The sequence below is a fragment of the Callorhinchus milii genome, unplaced genomic scaffold (assembly GCF_018977255.1).
Source record: "Callorhinchus milii isolate IMCB2004 unplaced genomic scaffold, IMCB_Cmil_1.0 Scaffold8, whole genome shotgun sequence".
In the NCBI taxonomy this organism is placed as follows: Eukaryota; Metazoa; Chordata; class Chondrichthyes; order Chimaeriformes; family Callorhinchidae; genus Callorhinchus; species Callorhinchus milii.
In genome coordinates, this window is record NW_024704749.1 from 13,344,277 (window position 1) to 13,361,611 (window position 17,335).

Here is a 17,335-nt window from a genome sequence, read left to right on the forward strand (position 1 = left end):
AAACTAGGTCAAGCAGCTTCTGCAGATGTCTTGAGATCAGTAACTAGCGAGCAAGTTAATGCAAACAAATGTTCTCTCCAAGTAGGCCAGGGGACTCTGTGTTCTGGGCTGGAATGAAACTGATGATAAATTCATTGTTTGTTGTTGTGTTTGTGGTACTGGGGAATAATATATATATACATCTATATATATAGGTTTTACAAAGAACAGATTTCTGTGCCAATTTGCTCTCTTTCAGAGTTAGCTGTAATAAAGTAAGAGTTCTCCCTGGTGTTATCGGTTTGCTGCAGACTTCTTTTTCTCTCTCTCCACACATTTTATCTGATCATTCTGGAATCGGATAAGATGTTAGTGAGAACAATTCATGTCTCCCTGTATCGCGGCCCTGATCATTATCTCCGCTCGCACACAGGATCCTAAACTACATCATGTAAATAGGAAACCCACCAAAATCATGTATCTGCACCTTCAATTTTAAGCTTTGCTTTTATAAGGCATTGCATATATTTTTGTGGATGTACAACAACAACATTGTGCATGTACGTAGCACCTCTCACGCAGGGCAGTGTATCACGGAGCCTGAATAGTAATTCTTACATCTTAAAGTTGGTCATTGTCTTCTTGGCTGTGGCACAAATTGGGTCCTGGGTCACCTAAAAACAGTGTGCAGTCACTATACACTTCTAGCGCTATCAACTTAGCCAGGCTGACACCCAGTATCAGTGCCTAGCAGCTTAGAATGGTTGTCTAAGTATTGATTTCAGGTTCCAGACAATGTATTTTGTGGTCACAGTGAAGTGATTACTCTTAATGTGGCAGAAAAACAAGCAAAAAGTGACATTTATGTTTCTTGTAACCCTACCTGCTGAGAGTGACTCAATGAGTAAACTTTCTTGTAACTGGTGAATCATACGTAGATTTTCAGGATGACTTTAGAAATTTGAATTTCAATGTTATCTTTAAAGTCTATGCCGCTGTATGAACGTTAATGTCCAATTGAGGAATGGTGGCTGAGGATCATTGCAACACAGGGCAAAGAGCGCCTGTATTTGTGGCACTTTATCACATCTCTGAGCAATGCTAAACTGTGTTTACTGTTCAAGAAGTGAACATCCTGTTTACTTTTCTTCCACCATGAGAATCGCACGGGGAATAAACAAGTAAAAGGGATTGAATGGACTTCTCTTTCGGAGTGCTGGACCAGATGACCTTCTTTTGAATAGTAAATGTAGCTCTATGGCTGGTAGGCAGGATTATATATAGAAACACTACCGCATTCAAAGAATAAGGAAGAATACACTAAAGGTCAGTAACATTATTCCTCATTCATTACTTGTGTATGCACAACAACAACAGAGTGCATGTATATATCGCCTCTCACGCAGGGCAGTGTCTGGTGGAGCCTGAATAATTATTCACTGAATGGCAAAGGAAGGCTTGTGTCAAACTCCCCATGGTTTAACATAAAGATTACCTTTGGCACTAGCAGCCAGACAAGCAGTTTGTCTTCAACTGAAGACTTTTGAGTTAACACAATAATTCATCTTGAACGTGGGTCTGGCTCAGCTCAGAGCACTCTAACCTCTGAAGCTGAATCAAGAGCTTTATGGGTTCAGGACCCACATTGGGACTTTGAGCTCGTAATCCAAGCTGACACTTCAATGCAATATTGGTGCAATGTTGGATGAGATGTTAAACTGAGGGTCTCTGCTGGTTGAGGTGGATGTTAAGGATCCTGTGACTCTGTTTGAAAAGACAAAGGTGTTTGTCTTGGGTTCATGATTGATAATCTTACCGGTAAAATAATAATAATCGTTACATTTGATACGGTGCCTTTCACGTCATCAAGACGTCTCAAAGCGCTTCACAGGATATACTATAAAGAGGATTCACTGTGTACTTTGTGAGTGAAACAGGTTGCGCACTGTGGTGTCCCACAAACAGCCATGGAGGGAGGGACCAATTGGGTCATTCACTTCAAGGCTGTTTGCAGGACACTGCTTTGTGCAAATTGGCTGCCATATTCACTAGCACCAGCAACAACAAGAACATCTTGTCTTTGTAGAGCAGCCTTCACGCAGTTTTCAAGGTGGATTGAGAGAGCCACAGATAGTCTTGTTTCTCCCCATTGTATCCCTCAGGTTTGCAACCAACAGATCACCACAGACGTTAGTTTACAGCATAGATCTCCTCATTATTGTCTCATTGGTTACGTATAATGCATGAAAGTTCCTCTGAGCAGCTGTCTAGTTGATAGTATAGAGAAATCTTTTCAGACATTGACCCTGGGAATGATCAAGCCAGTAACTTCCTCCATGTTTCCCCAACAGAGGAATACCCAAGTAGAAAAAAGGGGAAAAAACAATTTGTTTGAACAGATTTATCCTGTCAAAACATTTCAAAGTGCTTCAATGGATTAGTGATTTCAAGGGTAATGATTGTACACAGCAATGGTCTCTTCAACAACAGGATTTTTCTGGGTGGAAAAACAGAGTTCAACATCACAACACAGTGTCTACGAGAGCAAACTCTAAGCATGGCCTTAGAATCCATGACTTCCTGACACAGAGATGAGCCTGCTCCCAACTGAGCCAGGGGGGAAGCCAGACACGCTTTACTTTAACGACACCAAAGCTGTGTGGAGGTTGAGGGTGAGGTTAAGGTACAGATCTTGACAAAGTGATTCCTCTAATCAGCCTGAATAACTTTCATTGGGAATTATTTTTCAATTGCACGTAAGCAAGTCCTTGTTAATGACTCACAGAAATAATTTGTGGGAAAAGCTGTGTCATAATTTCGTGGATTTCCATTGCAATGATTTACAATGCAGTGATTAAAAAATAACCTTTAATGCTCATGACATCTTACTGTAATTCAATCAGGATGTGGTGATAGGTCAAATGCAAGTAGGAATGTGTGTACATCAATGTTACAATCTAAAATATCTTCAATCTTATAGCCAACCTGAATGACCAATCTGGCACAAAATAAAATTGCATGCATTAAAAGACCATGTTGAACGGACACTTTCTGTGGCTGGCTGTGTGTGTCACTTACATCTGACACATGCCCACTTTCCTGCTGCTGCTTAATCCCAAATTGTAACGCAACTCAAATAAATAGCGCCGCCGGAATTTTTAACGTCCATCTGAAGAAACAGATTGGGCCTCGGTTTAACAACTTATTCAAAGGACGGAACCTCCGACAACGCAACTCTCTCCAGTCTTACAGCATAATACTTAAAAAAAAATTAAAATATAAGAATAAAAATTTGGTCACTCAACCCACGACCATTTGTGGAACACTGCTGTGAACAATTGGCTTCTGCATTTCACCCACAGAATATACAGTCACTACACTTTACAGTATATTTTGTGAAGCACTTCGAGACATCTCAAAGACATGATAAGGCTATATATCAACTACAAGGATTATTATTTTTTATTATTATTATGGTAAAGGGTGGATAAGCAGAGATGCTTTCCTATAAATTGCCGAATCTAACACAATAGGCCACAATGTACACACTGGAGCTCAACCTGTTAGTGGTGAAATCAGAAAAATATTTCTTTATTGCCAGAGAGCTGTGGGTCTGTGGCATTCGCTGCCTCAAAAAGACCTGCTAATGCAGAGTCAGTGGGAATGATTAATTGGGAAGTGGGTAAATCCTTGGCTAGTCAGGGTATCAGGTGTATAGAGAAGACAGGTACAGATCTGAGGAAATAGCTGAGCAGGTTTGATAGGCTGAATGGTCTCCTCCTGTTCTTTACAACTTTATTGAGTGCAGTTCTCTCTCGGTTCACTCTAAGAGTCTCTTTACACAGGAGAAGCTGAATTAACATCAGTAATGCAGGCTAGGGTACTTAGAAAAATAATAATTCTAGCATTTGATGTAGCACCTTATCATATCATTGAAACGTCTCAAAGCGCTTCACAGAATATATATTGTAAAGTGGAATGACTGTACTTTGTGGGCGAAAAGTAGTGGCCAGTTGCACATGGCAGTATCCCACAAACTGGCATGGATTGAGTGACCAATTTTTTTGGAGGGTGACTGATTATTACCCCAATGAAGCGATCTGCCAATTGACTAACAAGCAGGTTCCTACTTACTGCTAGGGAAACAGAGGCATGTGTGTGGAGTAAGGAAACTTGACCAAGGTTTCGGCCTGACCTGTCTGGGCGTAGAAACTGGATCCTCGCTTGGGAAGCGAGTGCTCCTCTCACCACTACACTACTTATCATACCACATGGTGTGTTTTTTCAGCCCACCGCTGCGTCAGCGCAGCCAACAACATACATACAACAACATCCCCGCAATAAAATGCACAGCCCACTAGTGTGCCTCAGACAGCCTTGGTACAGCTCTCCCTCTAGGACCCTGGGTTGGTGATCCCAGGTCTGACAGACTGTGGTTTTTGCAGGTTCTTGACCCCAAGGAACCCGCAAACCGCTGTAATTTGCAACTGTGATTTTATGCAAAACAGCAATTTCCAGGTTCAAACAAAAAACTCCAAACAACACAACAACACTAATGAATTAAAATAATAAATGATCTCAGTTCCTCTGGAATTATCAGTGCTTTTTCCATTGTTTTGGGGACGCTGATGTGCTCAGTTGGGCTGCCACATTTCGCCCACACACACACATTTTACAGTATATTCTGTGAAGTGCTTAGAGACATCTCAACGATGTGGTAAGGTGCTATATAAAATGCAAGGATTATTATTATAATCATCATCTTCATAATAATCATCAAGGAGAGCAGCCAAAATATTATCCCAGTTGGGCTTGATGTTCAGACTGATTTTGCAATCACTTATGTAAAATGAAGGGAATTCACATCTGGCCAACAATCCCATGGGATAGAATTGGTCATTCACTTCAAGACACCCTGTGAGACGATGCTGTATACAAATCAGCTGCCATGAGATCACAAGACGGGTTTGGGTTGAAGAGGCGCTTTATTCCATATTACCTCATCCTTCCAGAATATCTGACCTCCTGTCCCCCAGGTTCCTGTCCTCAAGCTGCCTTCCTGACACCCCGCTCCCAGCCAATCATTACACTCTGCGTAAGGAAATATTCTAGACGTCGTAAGGCGTTGTACAAAGTCCAGGATAATTAGGAATATCATCATTACCAAACACACACGATAAGTCTTTGCTTATTAAACGGGGGAATAGCTCCCCGTCAGCCTGTGAACCATCCTGTGCTGTCACCTAGTGGTTGCAAATCATATTGTGTGTGCACATTCTGTCTGTTCGTCGAGGGGCAAGCATTTATTTTACCTGATTAAAGAATAAACTGCTCCTGTCGTGTGCTCAATGACCACCTCAGTCCCGATGCAAGAAAGCTGCTAATTCTTATTGTACTGTTGTGGAGTCCTGTAGTGTACTGGTTAGCGCGCTCGCCTCGCAAGCGAGAGGATCTGGGTTCGAATCCCAAGCAGAGCGATTCCTTAGGCACACACCTCTGTTCACCTAGCAATAGGTAGGAACCAGGTTGTTAGTCGATTGGTGGATCGCTTTCCGTTGGTAATAATCCCTCGAAAAAATTCTGGTCACTAAACCCACGCTGTTTATAGGACACTGCTGTATGCAATTGGCTGCTGTGTTTCGTCAACAAATTAGTTTTTTCACTTTACAGTATATTTTGTGAAACGTTTTGAGACGTCTCAATGATGTGATAAGGTGTTATATCAAATGCAAGAATTATTATATATATATTTACAGTAAGTCATTGTGAAACAATTTGAGACGTACTCTCAACATCTATAAAATAAATAATATAATTCTTACATTTGATATAGTGCCTTATCACGTTTTCGAGACGTCTCAAAGCACTTCACAGAATATATTGTAAAGTGAATTGACTGCATATTTTGTGGGCGAAACACAGCAGCCAATTGCACACAGCAGTGTCCTTCCACAAACAATCGTGGGTTGAGTGACCAAATATTTATTATTTTTTGAGGTATCTGTGGCGCGATATCAAATGCAAGGATTATTTGTTTATTATTCTTAATAATGACTAATAATATTATTAATAATAATAAATAACAATCCTGACACAGGTCAGGAGTAGCTTGTTGAAAGGACCAGCCAGGCAGGCAGTAGCAGAGCTGCACAGGTGAGTCTGACCTGTTTGTGGGAAGAAGGAAGGAATGATCTGAGCGGTATATGTACCCTCCTTCCATCGGCTCAGCAATACACGTCACAGAGGGGGCAGGGAGAGGAGGCTCAGGTAGGTGTGGGCGAGGCTCCAGTGTGTTCAGTGAATATTGTCAAGTGTACAGCTCTGTAGCCAGGCAGAGCGAGCAAGCGAGATAGCGAGCGAGGAAGGGTTTGCAGAGCAGAGCTGCCAGAATAAGAGCCACCAGCTGCTGTGTTCAGGTGGAGTTATAGTAACATGAGGCAGGTTTTGATGATCTCCGTCTGAGAATGTGGATTGATTCCCTGAGAGGGGAGTGTTTATCCTGGCTCTGTTGGTAGCTGCTCTCACCTCGGAGTCAGATGGTTATGGGTTCAAAGTCCCCTACATCAGCGATTTTGAGCTCACAGTCCAGGCTGACGCTCCAGTGCAGAGCTGGAGGAGGGGATTGTTGGAGGTGCTTTCCTTCAGATGAGACCAAGGCCAAGTCTGTACCTGTCCAATCGGATGTTAAACGTCCTTTGGCGCTGCTCACGAAGAGAGGGAGATGAATTTGCTCGTCACTTCACGGCTGATTGTAGTGGCTGCTGCAGGCAGTTTGGCTGCCACTTGCGCCCACAAAATACACAGTGACTATACTTTATGGAAAACTCTGTGAGGACTTGAAGTATTTTTGAAGCGATACGGAGCAATATCATATGCAAAGATTGTTAGCATTTTGATGGACGTGATGGTCTCCACTTTTGATCTTTTACCTAAAGTCTGATTGTATCCGTCTCCCACAGTCCTCAAGTCAGGTGTCTGACATCCTGTGAGATCCTGGGAGAGTTGCCGAGGTGACGTCTCGCTGCTAACAGAACCAGAGAGATCCGGCGTGAGCGAAGAAGGGAGACCACGGCGAGAATGGTGTGACTGCTGATAAACGGTGAGCGGGATGACCCCAACATTCCTCCCCCAATAACATGCGGATGTGTACGTGTGTGTGTGACAGGCTTCCACACATGGATGTGAGATAAACTCCATCCTGCTAACCTCCAGACGAGTGCTGCCAGAGGAAGCAATCCCTTACTCCCCCTCCCCACTCTGTGGCCTAAGGCTATTATACAATCAGAGCAGGAAGTCTCTGGGACTGAGTCTATGTCAAAGTCCATCCAGCATTGTCAAGCGCTAAGAGAGTATCCTTCCCTATGCAATGTGAAAGTCACTGTATAAATGTAAACACAACTTGTGTTTATATAGCACCCTTCAACCAGGCTGGAGTTCTGGATCGCTTGACAATGGCAGTCTGATAATGAGCCAAGGGGAGAGGGAGAGGGGAGGTGACCTTAGGCACAATCAAAATACCATTGTATAATATGTGCAAGGCATTGCTAAGCTCTCGCTGATCTCTCCCTTTACCCCCAAGCCTGTTCCTATGTGGCTCGGAAGGTGGTGTCTCTGTGTGGGGAGCGAAGGGACGATCGAGGGGAAACGCCCACCGTGTGTGGTCAGGCGAAGAGCTCGTGTGGAGGTAAGACCCTCACTGACTGTACATCATCGCATCACCAAGTCCCCACGTTAGAGGCATCAGCTTGGCTCAGTCAGCCATGCTCTTGCTTCTGAGTCAGAAGGTTGTGGGTTCAGGATTTGAGCTCACAGTCCAGGCTGACGCTCCAGTGCAATGCTGAGGGTGTGTGTGTGTGTGAGTGGGGGGGTTAGTGCTGCATTGTCAGCAGAACCAATAATTCTTTGGATGAGATGTTAAACTGAGATCCCGCCTTTGCCTATTGAGGTGGACGTTAAAGATTCTGTGGTGCTGTTCGAAAAGAGGAGAAGGAAGTGTAAAGTGGAGCTGCTGTATTTTGTGGACAAACACAACAGCAATGTTTCACGGACAGCCATCTGAGGAATGAGCAATTTCATTTGGTGGATTGTTTGCCAGAAACCCAGGAGGAGAGAGAGAGGGAGAAACTCCCTTGTTTCCTTCGATCGATTATTTGTGAGGAATGTAGCAGTCAGCATGACTTGCAGTTTTGCTGTTACGAAGGAACCAGACTAACAGGCTCTGGTGGTTTGAAGCCATCATTTATTTAGACCTGGTTTGTCTTTGGGGGGGAAAACGAGGAAAGATTATGTTGCAAAGTAATGCGCGAGGTCACAGCTGTGCATCTGGGGAGGATGTGGTGAGAGCAGCAGTTGTTAGTTGTTGTTGACCATAAAGTGAGGGAACAATTTTATTGCGGGGGAAGCTGTGTGCCAAGCCCCAGGAGAAACTCCCTTCTTTTTTTGACAAGTACTGTGGGATAATAATAAATAATAATAATCCTTACATTTGATATAGAGCCTCATCACTTCATTGAGACATCTCAAAACACTTCATAGAATACACTGTAAAGTGAATTGACTGTGTATTTTGTGGGATCTTTAACATCCACCTGAACAGCATCAAGTGAAATGTGCCTCCAATACCCTGTCCTCCTGTCATCGATGCTCTTAACCATCAAGAAGCTGCGTACACAACGGTGCGTTTCCTGAGCTTCAGAACCACTTGGGAGAAAACAAGCCCAATTCTCCCTCAGTTTCAAAACAGCTGTCGGGAGTGGGAGGGAGATGCCTTGCAGATCATTGGGAAATAGTTTGTGTGACCAATCACAAGAAATAACCTATTTTTCCATTATGAATTTTTCACTTCTGCTTTTCTTTTCTTTTTCAGCGCTGAAGATGGAGCAGAAAGTAAAAACCCTCCATCCCAGCCACACAGCCTCCATGGGGATGAGATCCAAGGAGTCTCTAGGGCTTCCCTGTGGCTCCTGAGGGTAAGGACAGGGTCTGGTGCAGAGCGACCTCGTCTAAGTGGGCGCTGGAGCTCTGCTGACCCTTTCCCCCCCACTCTCCTCCTACCCGCCCTTTCACCCCCCACGCTCTCCCCCCTCTCCCTGCTGTTCTGTCCCAAGGAAGCCATGACGACCTGCTCATAACCTCCTATCTGTTGGGAGATGAACTTGTCTGAAGATACTTTCCTTGTACCAGAAAACGCAACGGCATCTCCTCAGCTCATCTTCTCAAACCTCTTCTGGGCCAACAAATAAACGGTTTGATATTCTAAAAGAAAGTAACATATCATACTCAAGTACAAAATACCAGTAATCATGTCTTATAATCTAGAACAAAATAACATGTATTACTATTTTAAAAATGTTTTCATGCTTCGTACTTTTAGGTTTAAAAATAATCCTTTGCTGTTTTTGGTGGAATCAGTTTCCTTAATAATGATCCCAATAAAGAACATTTCCTGAGACTTTCCTGAGCTGTTTTTTCTGTGTGGATTTGTGCGTAATTCAACCTGGGGATAAAAAGGTAGGAGTTGAGGCAGAAAGAGAGCAGCGGGCGGGGGGTAGGGGAGAGGAAGATGGAGGGAGCTCCATAGATTGGGAGTGAATATAAACATTTGATCTCTTGTACATTTTCACTCATATAGAAGTAAAGTACATGGACGAAACGTAGCTTAAACAGTTTTATATTCAGAAAATTGGGGCCACACTTAATAACAATAATCCATCTCAAATCGCTTCACAAAATATACTGTGAAGTGAATTTACTATATATTTTGTGGGCTAAATATAGTAGCCAACAGCCAGTTGCGCACAGCAGTGTCCCACAAACAGTCATGGATTGAGTGACCAAATTATTATTTAGATTTAATTTATATATTACAATATCAATAACAACAGCTTGCATTCATACAGCACCTTTACCCAGGTTAAGGGATGACAAATCCAATCCAAGACATGAATGATGTCTTCTCATGTCTCTTCACGGTTGGTATTCGGTGCTCCAGCCTCCTCTGAGTGAGCTCTGAGGTTCAGTACCGTCTGTATAAACCGACAAAGGCAGGGAGCAGTGATGTGGGAGGCGTGGGGGGAAGGGGACGATGAAGGTAGCTGACCTGTGACCAAAAGCCTCACATAAACGGCGCTGTACATCACTAGCAGCCGATGTGTCATTTCCTACACAGAGGGAGAAAGCGTTAATAATAATCATCATCTGCGCATTTGATATTACACCTCATTACTAGGTCTAAATGCACTTTAATGTGAAGTGCAATGGAGAAAAATGGAGAAGCAAATTTGCAGAGCAAGGTCTCACACAGCCATGATGTGAACTGACCAATTTTATTGGGATTATTTGCCAGGAAACCAGGAGAAACTCTGGACTTCCATGGTGCTGTGGGATCTTTAAAGCTGATCTGAACAGGCAGACAGGAGCTTAGTTTAACATCTCATGCGAAGGCTGGCACAACTGACAATGCAGCACTCCGGGAGCACTGCAGCTAGCTTCAGACTGTGACCTCTGACTTAAGACAAATCGCTTGAACCCTCAATCGTCTGACTCAGAGGCAGCAGTGCTGTCAACTGAGCCAGACTGACACCTAAATTCAGAACTTGTCATCCTTGCACGCACATGTGGTATTTCTCTGTTACTCTGCCTATTTGCTTGGTATGCTCATTTACATCGATCCACAATTTACTGGATGTAAAGTAGCCACAAGCCACACACAGGAGGGAATCATCTGGATGGGAATGATCATTCCCAGAACTGTGTTATAGACAATCTTTAAACTCCCAGTTTATTCCTGAAACTATCCCTCCCTGGAGGCAGGCGAGGGGGTGGGGGAACTTTATTTTGTGCTGTGTTAGTGCTGCATTTCCACATCCCCTCACAAGACTGAATATTAAACTGCAAAAGGTCTCCAGTTACTGTGTCGATAACGTCTTTGTTATCACAGCACCAGACGCTTTTTAATGAGTCGCTCGCACTGAGCTCGGAGCCCAGTGACATCTCGCGGAGATAGTAACAACAACAGCTTACATTTATACAGTGCCTTTTAGGGTAACATCTCAGAGTGCTTAGCAGTGGCTGAGTCTGATTCCCAGGGAGGTAGAGAGAGCGCAGTGGGGGGGGACCATAGGCGCGGTCACAGAGGTGGGTTTTAAAGTGGGATTTAAAGCTAGAATGTAGGAACGAATCTTCCTGGAACCAGAGTTGAATCACCAGGAGTGAGTCCGCACTGTAACAAATTACGAGCAAATATTACCACAGGGGTGCCAGGGGAAATCAAGCTGATGATCCCACTCCAGGTAACAGCTGAATTGCTATCACTGCTCCTGCTTGATATCAGGGGACGTTCTTCAGGCAACTTGCTTTGCTCTTCTTCCTGCAAAGGCACAGTACGTTCCACAACTATACATAGATCATCCAACTGCTTCCTTAACTCTGCCTTAAAAACAAAGCATGAATAATGTTTCAAACCCTGTGAATGTGGACACAGCATATAATAATAATAAGGGACAGCACCATCCCACCAGCGCTCTTCATCCCAGCCTCAAAATAGGCTAAATCAAACAAATTACAGAATAAAGTTTTAAGTAATACAAGCAATGTTTTGTTGCAACTCAGCTCTGTACTGTACAGAGTTCATTCAGGTATTGAGAGGTCAAGGTGTGCTTGAAACCACATCTGTACTTGTCAAAATGTTCTGTGGTTTCCAGTAAGCTGGCTCTAGGCACCGTCAGACACTGACACCATCAGATCGGGAGAGCACAGAGCTCTCTCTCTCTGTTCAGCACAGAGAAAACTGGCACAGAATAATAATAATCCTTGCATTTGATATAGCACTTTTCATGTCTTCTAGATGTCTCAAAGCGCTGCACAGAATATTCTGTAAAGCGAATTGATTGTATATTTGTGGGCGAAATGCGGCAGCCAATTGCACACAGCAGCGTCCACAAACAGTTTCAGATTGAAGTGACCAATTTAATATTGTTTTATTTTCTTGAGGGATTATTATCAGGCGCATGGAGTAAGGAAACATGCCAAACATTTCACTCTGCTGGGAATTGAACCCAGGTCTCTCACTTGTGAGATGGGTGCTCTAACCACTGAGCTACAGGACTTCTTTGAGTATACCTACAGGACAGAATGTTTGAGAAGCACATTTCAAGAAACAATTAATAATTCTTCCATTTGATAACAGTGCCTTTAACATCAGGAGGGACGCAACAGCCCCTGCAAACAGCCCACCGCAAACGGAAATATTAAAGGGAAGGAAGTGGGGAAGGGCAGAGGAGCCGACTGAATGAGAAGCTCTCTCGGAAAGCCATCAAGTAAGCTGAAGGAACCATGTTAGTTTTACATTGCCACTTATGTCTAACATTCAATTTGTAGATCAATAGATTTCCTGAGAAAAACGGCCACAAAATGGGATTTTACTGTGAAATATCTCAGCTAAGGACGGCACTTTCAACAATGCATCGGCAGCTATAGACAATGAACTTAAGTCTGATCACAGTGAAGACAAGAGATTCTCTTCAAATGAATATACACAGAGATACTACCTGGAAGAAATCATCGTTCTTCCTTTGCTCAAGCAATGCCAACAGTCCTTCACTGCACTGCTGAGGTTTGAAATAGATGAGTGATAGCTGGTGCCGAGTGTTAAGGTTCAGGATGATTGGCTCAGATGGTGACTGTGGCACAGCAATGTCCTGCAAACAGCCACAATGTGAACAAACAGTTTGTTTTACCTGGAGGATGATTGGCCAAGACACTGGGGAAAAACTCTCTTCTCTTTCCCAATAGTGCTACGGGCTCTTTAATGTCCACCTGAACTGGCAGAGGGGACCTCGGTTTAATAATAATACTTGCGTTTGATATAGCATCACTCTTATTGAGGGATTTTACTATGAAATGTTTCATCTGAAGGAGGACGACAACGACACATGACATTTACCCAGTGCCTTTCACGGTGTTGGGAGGACGTCCCAAGACGCTGGACAGTCAGGGATTTGGACCCGAGCAGGGGGTTGGGATCAGGTGGGGTGGAGGGCAGGGAGAGTGGGGCTAAGAGGGGAAGGCCCCTCCAACAGTTTAGGCTACAAGCTCCAAGTTCTGACATAGGGAGTTTGAACCCACATCCTTCTGACTCGATCAGCAGCTTTATAAACAGGATACATGGACCATGTTACTGAACCAGTGCGTTGTCTCCGTGATCCCTGCCAGGAGATTGTGTTTCATTAGGGTTTCGTTGACAGCAGCTAAGCGCACATCAGTGTTTACGTTAATCTGGAAAAGAAACAGGTAGGTTCCCTTTTATCTCAGGTTACTCAAGACATTGAATGTGAAGAAAGAAGTTTAGAGCTGGGAACGGACAGCGGAGAAAGGGGGTTGGAAATGGCCGAGTTGCCTGTACCTTCCTGGCTTGCCTGTCAAGGAGCAGGATGATGATGACAGTGAAGGAAGCAGCAGACAGGCTTACACACAGGCAGAAGGTGATCAAATTCACGCTGAGCTGACGGAAGGTGGAATATATGTTTCCCCAGGCAGCAACATAGAACATCTGCAAAAGGAAGAATGGTCCGTCTGATGAATATAGTCACCCGGGGCGATGTGACATAAAGAATAAGCAGTGCCTGGCGGAGCTGGGTTGAGATAATTTAATAACTGCTGTGTAATGTATGGAATGTAAATATATCCTCTCAAATTGAACGATTTTACCCAGTCTGACCCATCTTGGAGAGGCTAATTTTCAATTTACTTTCATTTCACCGCCAGTTCAGTTTCCCTCCCAGGACATCACCTGCTCTGTTGATCCATGGTTAAATATTGGTTTAACACAACATCTTAATCCAGTCAGCAAATTAAACACCTCACACAGATGTCGTTGCAATCCCTGTTTTCCCCCTGTCCGTGCTTCTCCTGTGATCATTTGTTTTTTGTGAGACTCCCAAGTTTTGGTGGAGTGAACAAACTTAGAAATAAATTTACAACAAGAGGCCACATATCATCTATTTTCATCCCCCGGTGATTAAACGGATCCACAATGATCAATGGGTCTAAGTGAAGGTACAAATGGATTTCAGCGATAGGACCCTGACTACAAATTCCTCATAGGGATGGGTATAACAACAACTTCAAGAACTCTCATGTCTCCTTTGCTCTTATTGTTATTTCACAGATTCTTGTGGTCAGATTTCTTGTCCTCTGTAAACTTTCTTCTCAACATTTGATCATTCATTCCCCCCACCCTCTAATTATTAAGGATTATTTATATTTGCCATTCGAAACATTGCTCAAGTTTCAGATCTAAAGGCTTTACAGTCAGTGCATGTTACCAAGCGCAAATGTGTTCTGTTAAACCTCATTCAAATTCCAGAGACAAATGATTTCAGCCTCCCCAAGTGGAGCGTTATTTTTCCTCCTGGGACACCAATTGAATTGCGTTTCGAATTGTTTTCCTGTCGAATTCCTTTTGCAATGCCTTAAGGCCAACCGGGCTAATAGCTAAATTATTTTTTTAAGAGCTTTCTGCATTTTTAACTCAACATCATTTTACTGGAGTAAGGCTCTACCATACGCTTGCTCCTTACTGTAACCGCCTGATTTATAAAGGTTACGAAATCTCATTCCCAGCAGAATGACAACTTACCACAGCAAACGCCAGCCTGAAAGCCCTCGAGTTAAAACATATGTATCTTCGTACTCTTGAATCCATTAGTGATTTCTCAATCAGCCCCCTGTATGTGTCTGGACATAGCTATTATATTAGGGAAAATAAACAGCGACCAAAACAGTTACTAAAGGAGGTGGCTTACATGTTTAAATCCTTCAAACAATATTGGGTTCACTCTGACTTTGGCTGATATGGTCTCTTGTCTCTAGTTTAGTTTTCTCCACAGCAAACGCATTGCGGTGGGTAGTGCTTAGGCACAGATACGTGGCAGGTTCCTGGTCAGAACTGAGTGACTTAAGTGATCTCAAATGCTGTGTTAGATTTCTGTATGGGGAGCAGGGCAAATGACACGACAATTGTCATTAAGATCCTAGGTCAGGTATGGAGCATCAGAGAAAAGATCAGAGACGTTGTCTGGAATTTTATATTACAGTGGAATTTGGTGCTCACTGAAGGCAAAGATGTTTGTGGAGTGGATCAAACCTCCTCCCGTTCCCTTAGCTCCAGAGAACTTCTGTGTCTCAGTCTTTTATAAGCACACCGCACAGAAAACCCTTTTCTACATTTGATTGGGGCTTTGATCCAATGAAATACTGTACCTGAAATCCCAATCCTTTCAGCCTTCTCACAAGCCAATCCATGTTAAAACCTCGGGACCACTCGCAGTTGCCAGAGCTTAGAACCAGAACAAGCTGCCCGTTATGAAGTCCTAAACATATGTAATTTTAGAAGATTAACAACCAGGAACCAAACTGAGCATAATAATATTACTTGCATTTGATGTAGCGCTATTACGTCATTGAGACGTCTCAAAGCACTTCGCAAGATATAATGTAAAGTGAATTGACTGTGTATTTTGTGGGTAAAATATTATGTAAATCACTTTGAGACATTTTGACGATGTGATAAAGCACTATATCAAATGCAAGGATTATTAATAATACATTTATAACTTAATAAATAATAAGTTTATAACTTGTAAGAACACGATCTTGCCATGCGGTACCTAGATTTTCATTGTGGTTTAATGTCTCTTTAACTAGTTTATTTTAAAATGTCTGCTAACCATATCTGATTTAAAACAACAGTAAATGTTTCCTGCACTGTGGTGGTATATTTCTTACACAAAGTGACATTCAGATGATTGAATAAATCACCGCTGAATATCAGTCACAATCAGGTTCAGCTCAAAGCAACTGAAGGAATGTAAATGTAAAAACTTACATCCCCAAAGAAAAAAATACTTTTCCTTCAATTAATATTGGTCGGTAACTCAACAAAATATAACACTCTCATAGCTTCTCTCACAGCACTTCAATGTGCATTATGTGATCGTTTTCTGTTTAGAAAATCACACCAGAGCTCTCAGCAAGTAATAGTGTCTTGTTTCCAAATTACTTTTACCTTTCTCAGTCAAATCCAAGTCCATCTCCAGCAAGGAACAGCTCGAGCTGCTACCCCTTCACTCCTTCCTTCCAGTCAACAGTGAATAAGTCACTGAAGTTGTGACCCAATCTACTCTCTTCATCTCACGGTGTAAAAGTCAACACAACATTCAGCAGATTTTGCAGGGAGACAACAAGAGGCCAGCAGGGAGCCCTCACAAAGCTAATTGGTTTCAGTGTTATTGACGTGTTATTACATCTGACATTTTAAACCCACTTTTTCAGGTTCTTACTAATATTTTAAAACCACCTGCCTATTTGAATAGTTATTTTGAGGAATACACCATTTATTTGCCTATTCAACACCAAACTGGCACCTTATTTGCAAGAAGCGCCCTCACTGCCAGCAAGAACTTACTGAGTAAATTGTGATGCTGTGAACGTAATAGCCATTTTGCAAAGCTGATGACATACCAGATTACCTCGGTGAAATAGCTCAATAAAACAATTCCTTACAGAAGTACCCATCCCAATAAATATAATTCAGAATCTCCATCTGAAAAATCACAATAAACATTTCACCACATGTCATTGACCAAATTTCCTTCTCAAGCTACTGACGTCAGAGAATTATACCTCTCTGCTGCACATCAATATAGAATTTAATTTGAAGGAGCATATTTATTGGTGTTGGTTTCTGTTCAATGAATATCAGTGCAAAACTAACCTCTAAAGATCACAAACATCCTGAACTTTTCAGTCCACTGTAGCCCCCATTATATCCTGACGCGTGAAATATGCCCAGGCTTTTGTGTACCAGTTATGAGGCTTGGATCAATTACCTGAACTGTTGATTCTAGACCACAGTACAGCAGGTTAACATCCCTTCCCACCCACTCTCCACTCGTTAAGAAGAGAATTTCTCTTCCCTCTTAGGTTATCAGTTAGTTATTATCTTGTCCCTTTAACTATTTGAATTAAATGGATTTACAATTAAATTATTCACAAGGCAAAGTGATGTAGCTACCTTTAAGTTGGCGAGCACAAAAACATTTTAATACATAAAAATAGGCCTACACAATGACTTTTAGTAAGAGTAACAAACAAAATTTTATTGCTATTTAGATTTTAGAAAAAAGCTGGTGCTCATCAGAGGTTACAGGAAAGAAAAGTATCAATTTGAAGAAAACATAGTCAAGAGGCAGTTCAGTAAAAGGGAGCATCATTGTTTCATATAGTACTGAGAAATATTAGAAAAACCTATAGACATCTGAATTCCTGAGAGGTTTTAGGAATGAGCTGGTAATAG

The 17,335-nt window shown here is 42.6% G+C and overlaps 1 protein-coding gene and 1 long non-coding RNA gene across 5 annotated transcripts; one reads left to right on the forward strand and one right to left on the reverse strand.

Moving 5' to 3' along the window:
- Positions 1-1,134: 1,134 nt before the first annotated feature.
- On the forward strand, positions 1,135-9,430 carry LOC103189286. Of its 3 annotated transcripts, none has more exons than XR_489056.2 (4): positions 1,135-1,305; positions 6,939-7,078; positions 7,559-7,663; positions 8,846-9,430. It is a non-coding gene; the product is annotated as an uncharacterized LOC103189286 (long non-coding RNA). The 3 variants fall into 3 exon arrangements; XR_489055.2 differs by lacking the exon at positions 1,135-1,305 and adding an exon at positions 6,199-6,246; XR_489054.2 differs by lacking the exon at positions 1,135-1,305 and adding an exon at positions 6,253-6,395.
- A 461-nt stretch (positions 9,431-9,891) lies between these two features.
- LOC103189295 (transmembrane protein 268) lies at positions 9,892-16,195 on the reverse strand. 2 transcript variants are annotated; one of them, XM_007909643.2, is made up of 8 exons: positions 16,046-16,195; positions 15,241-15,350; positions 14,618-14,725; positions 13,382-13,528; positions 13,144-13,254; positions 12,528-12,614; positions 11,228-11,410; positions 9,892-10,139 (listed from the first exon to the last, which is right to left on the reverse strand). In XM_007909643.2, the coding sequence occupies exons 1-8, from the start codon at positions 16,068-16,070 to the stop codon at positions 9,936-9,938; spliced, it is 975 nt and encodes a 324-aa protein (XP_007907834.1). In that variant the 5' UTR covers positions 16,071-16,195; the 3' UTR covers positions 9,892-9,935. The 2 variants fall into 2 exon arrangements, with proteins under 2 accessions (XP_007907834.1, XP_042193487.1); XM_042337553.1 differs by lacking the exon at positions 14,618-14,725.
- Positions 16,196-17,335: the final 1,140 nt, after the last annotated feature.

Excerpts from the sequence above, each read along its gene's own strand:
- LOC103189295 (XM_007909643.2), bottom strand. The coding sequence starts at position 16,070 with ATGGACTTGGATTTGACTGAGAAAG. Across the intron at positions 14,726-15,240 it reads TGAAAGGATTGGGATTTCAG|CTATGTCCAGACACATACAG; the intron begins GTACAGTATTTC and ends CTAATATAATAG. Across the intron at positions 13,529-14,617 it reads TCAGGCTGGCGTTTGCTGTG|ATGTTCTATGTTGCTGCCTG; the intron begins GTAAGTTGTCAT and ends TTCCTTTTGCAG.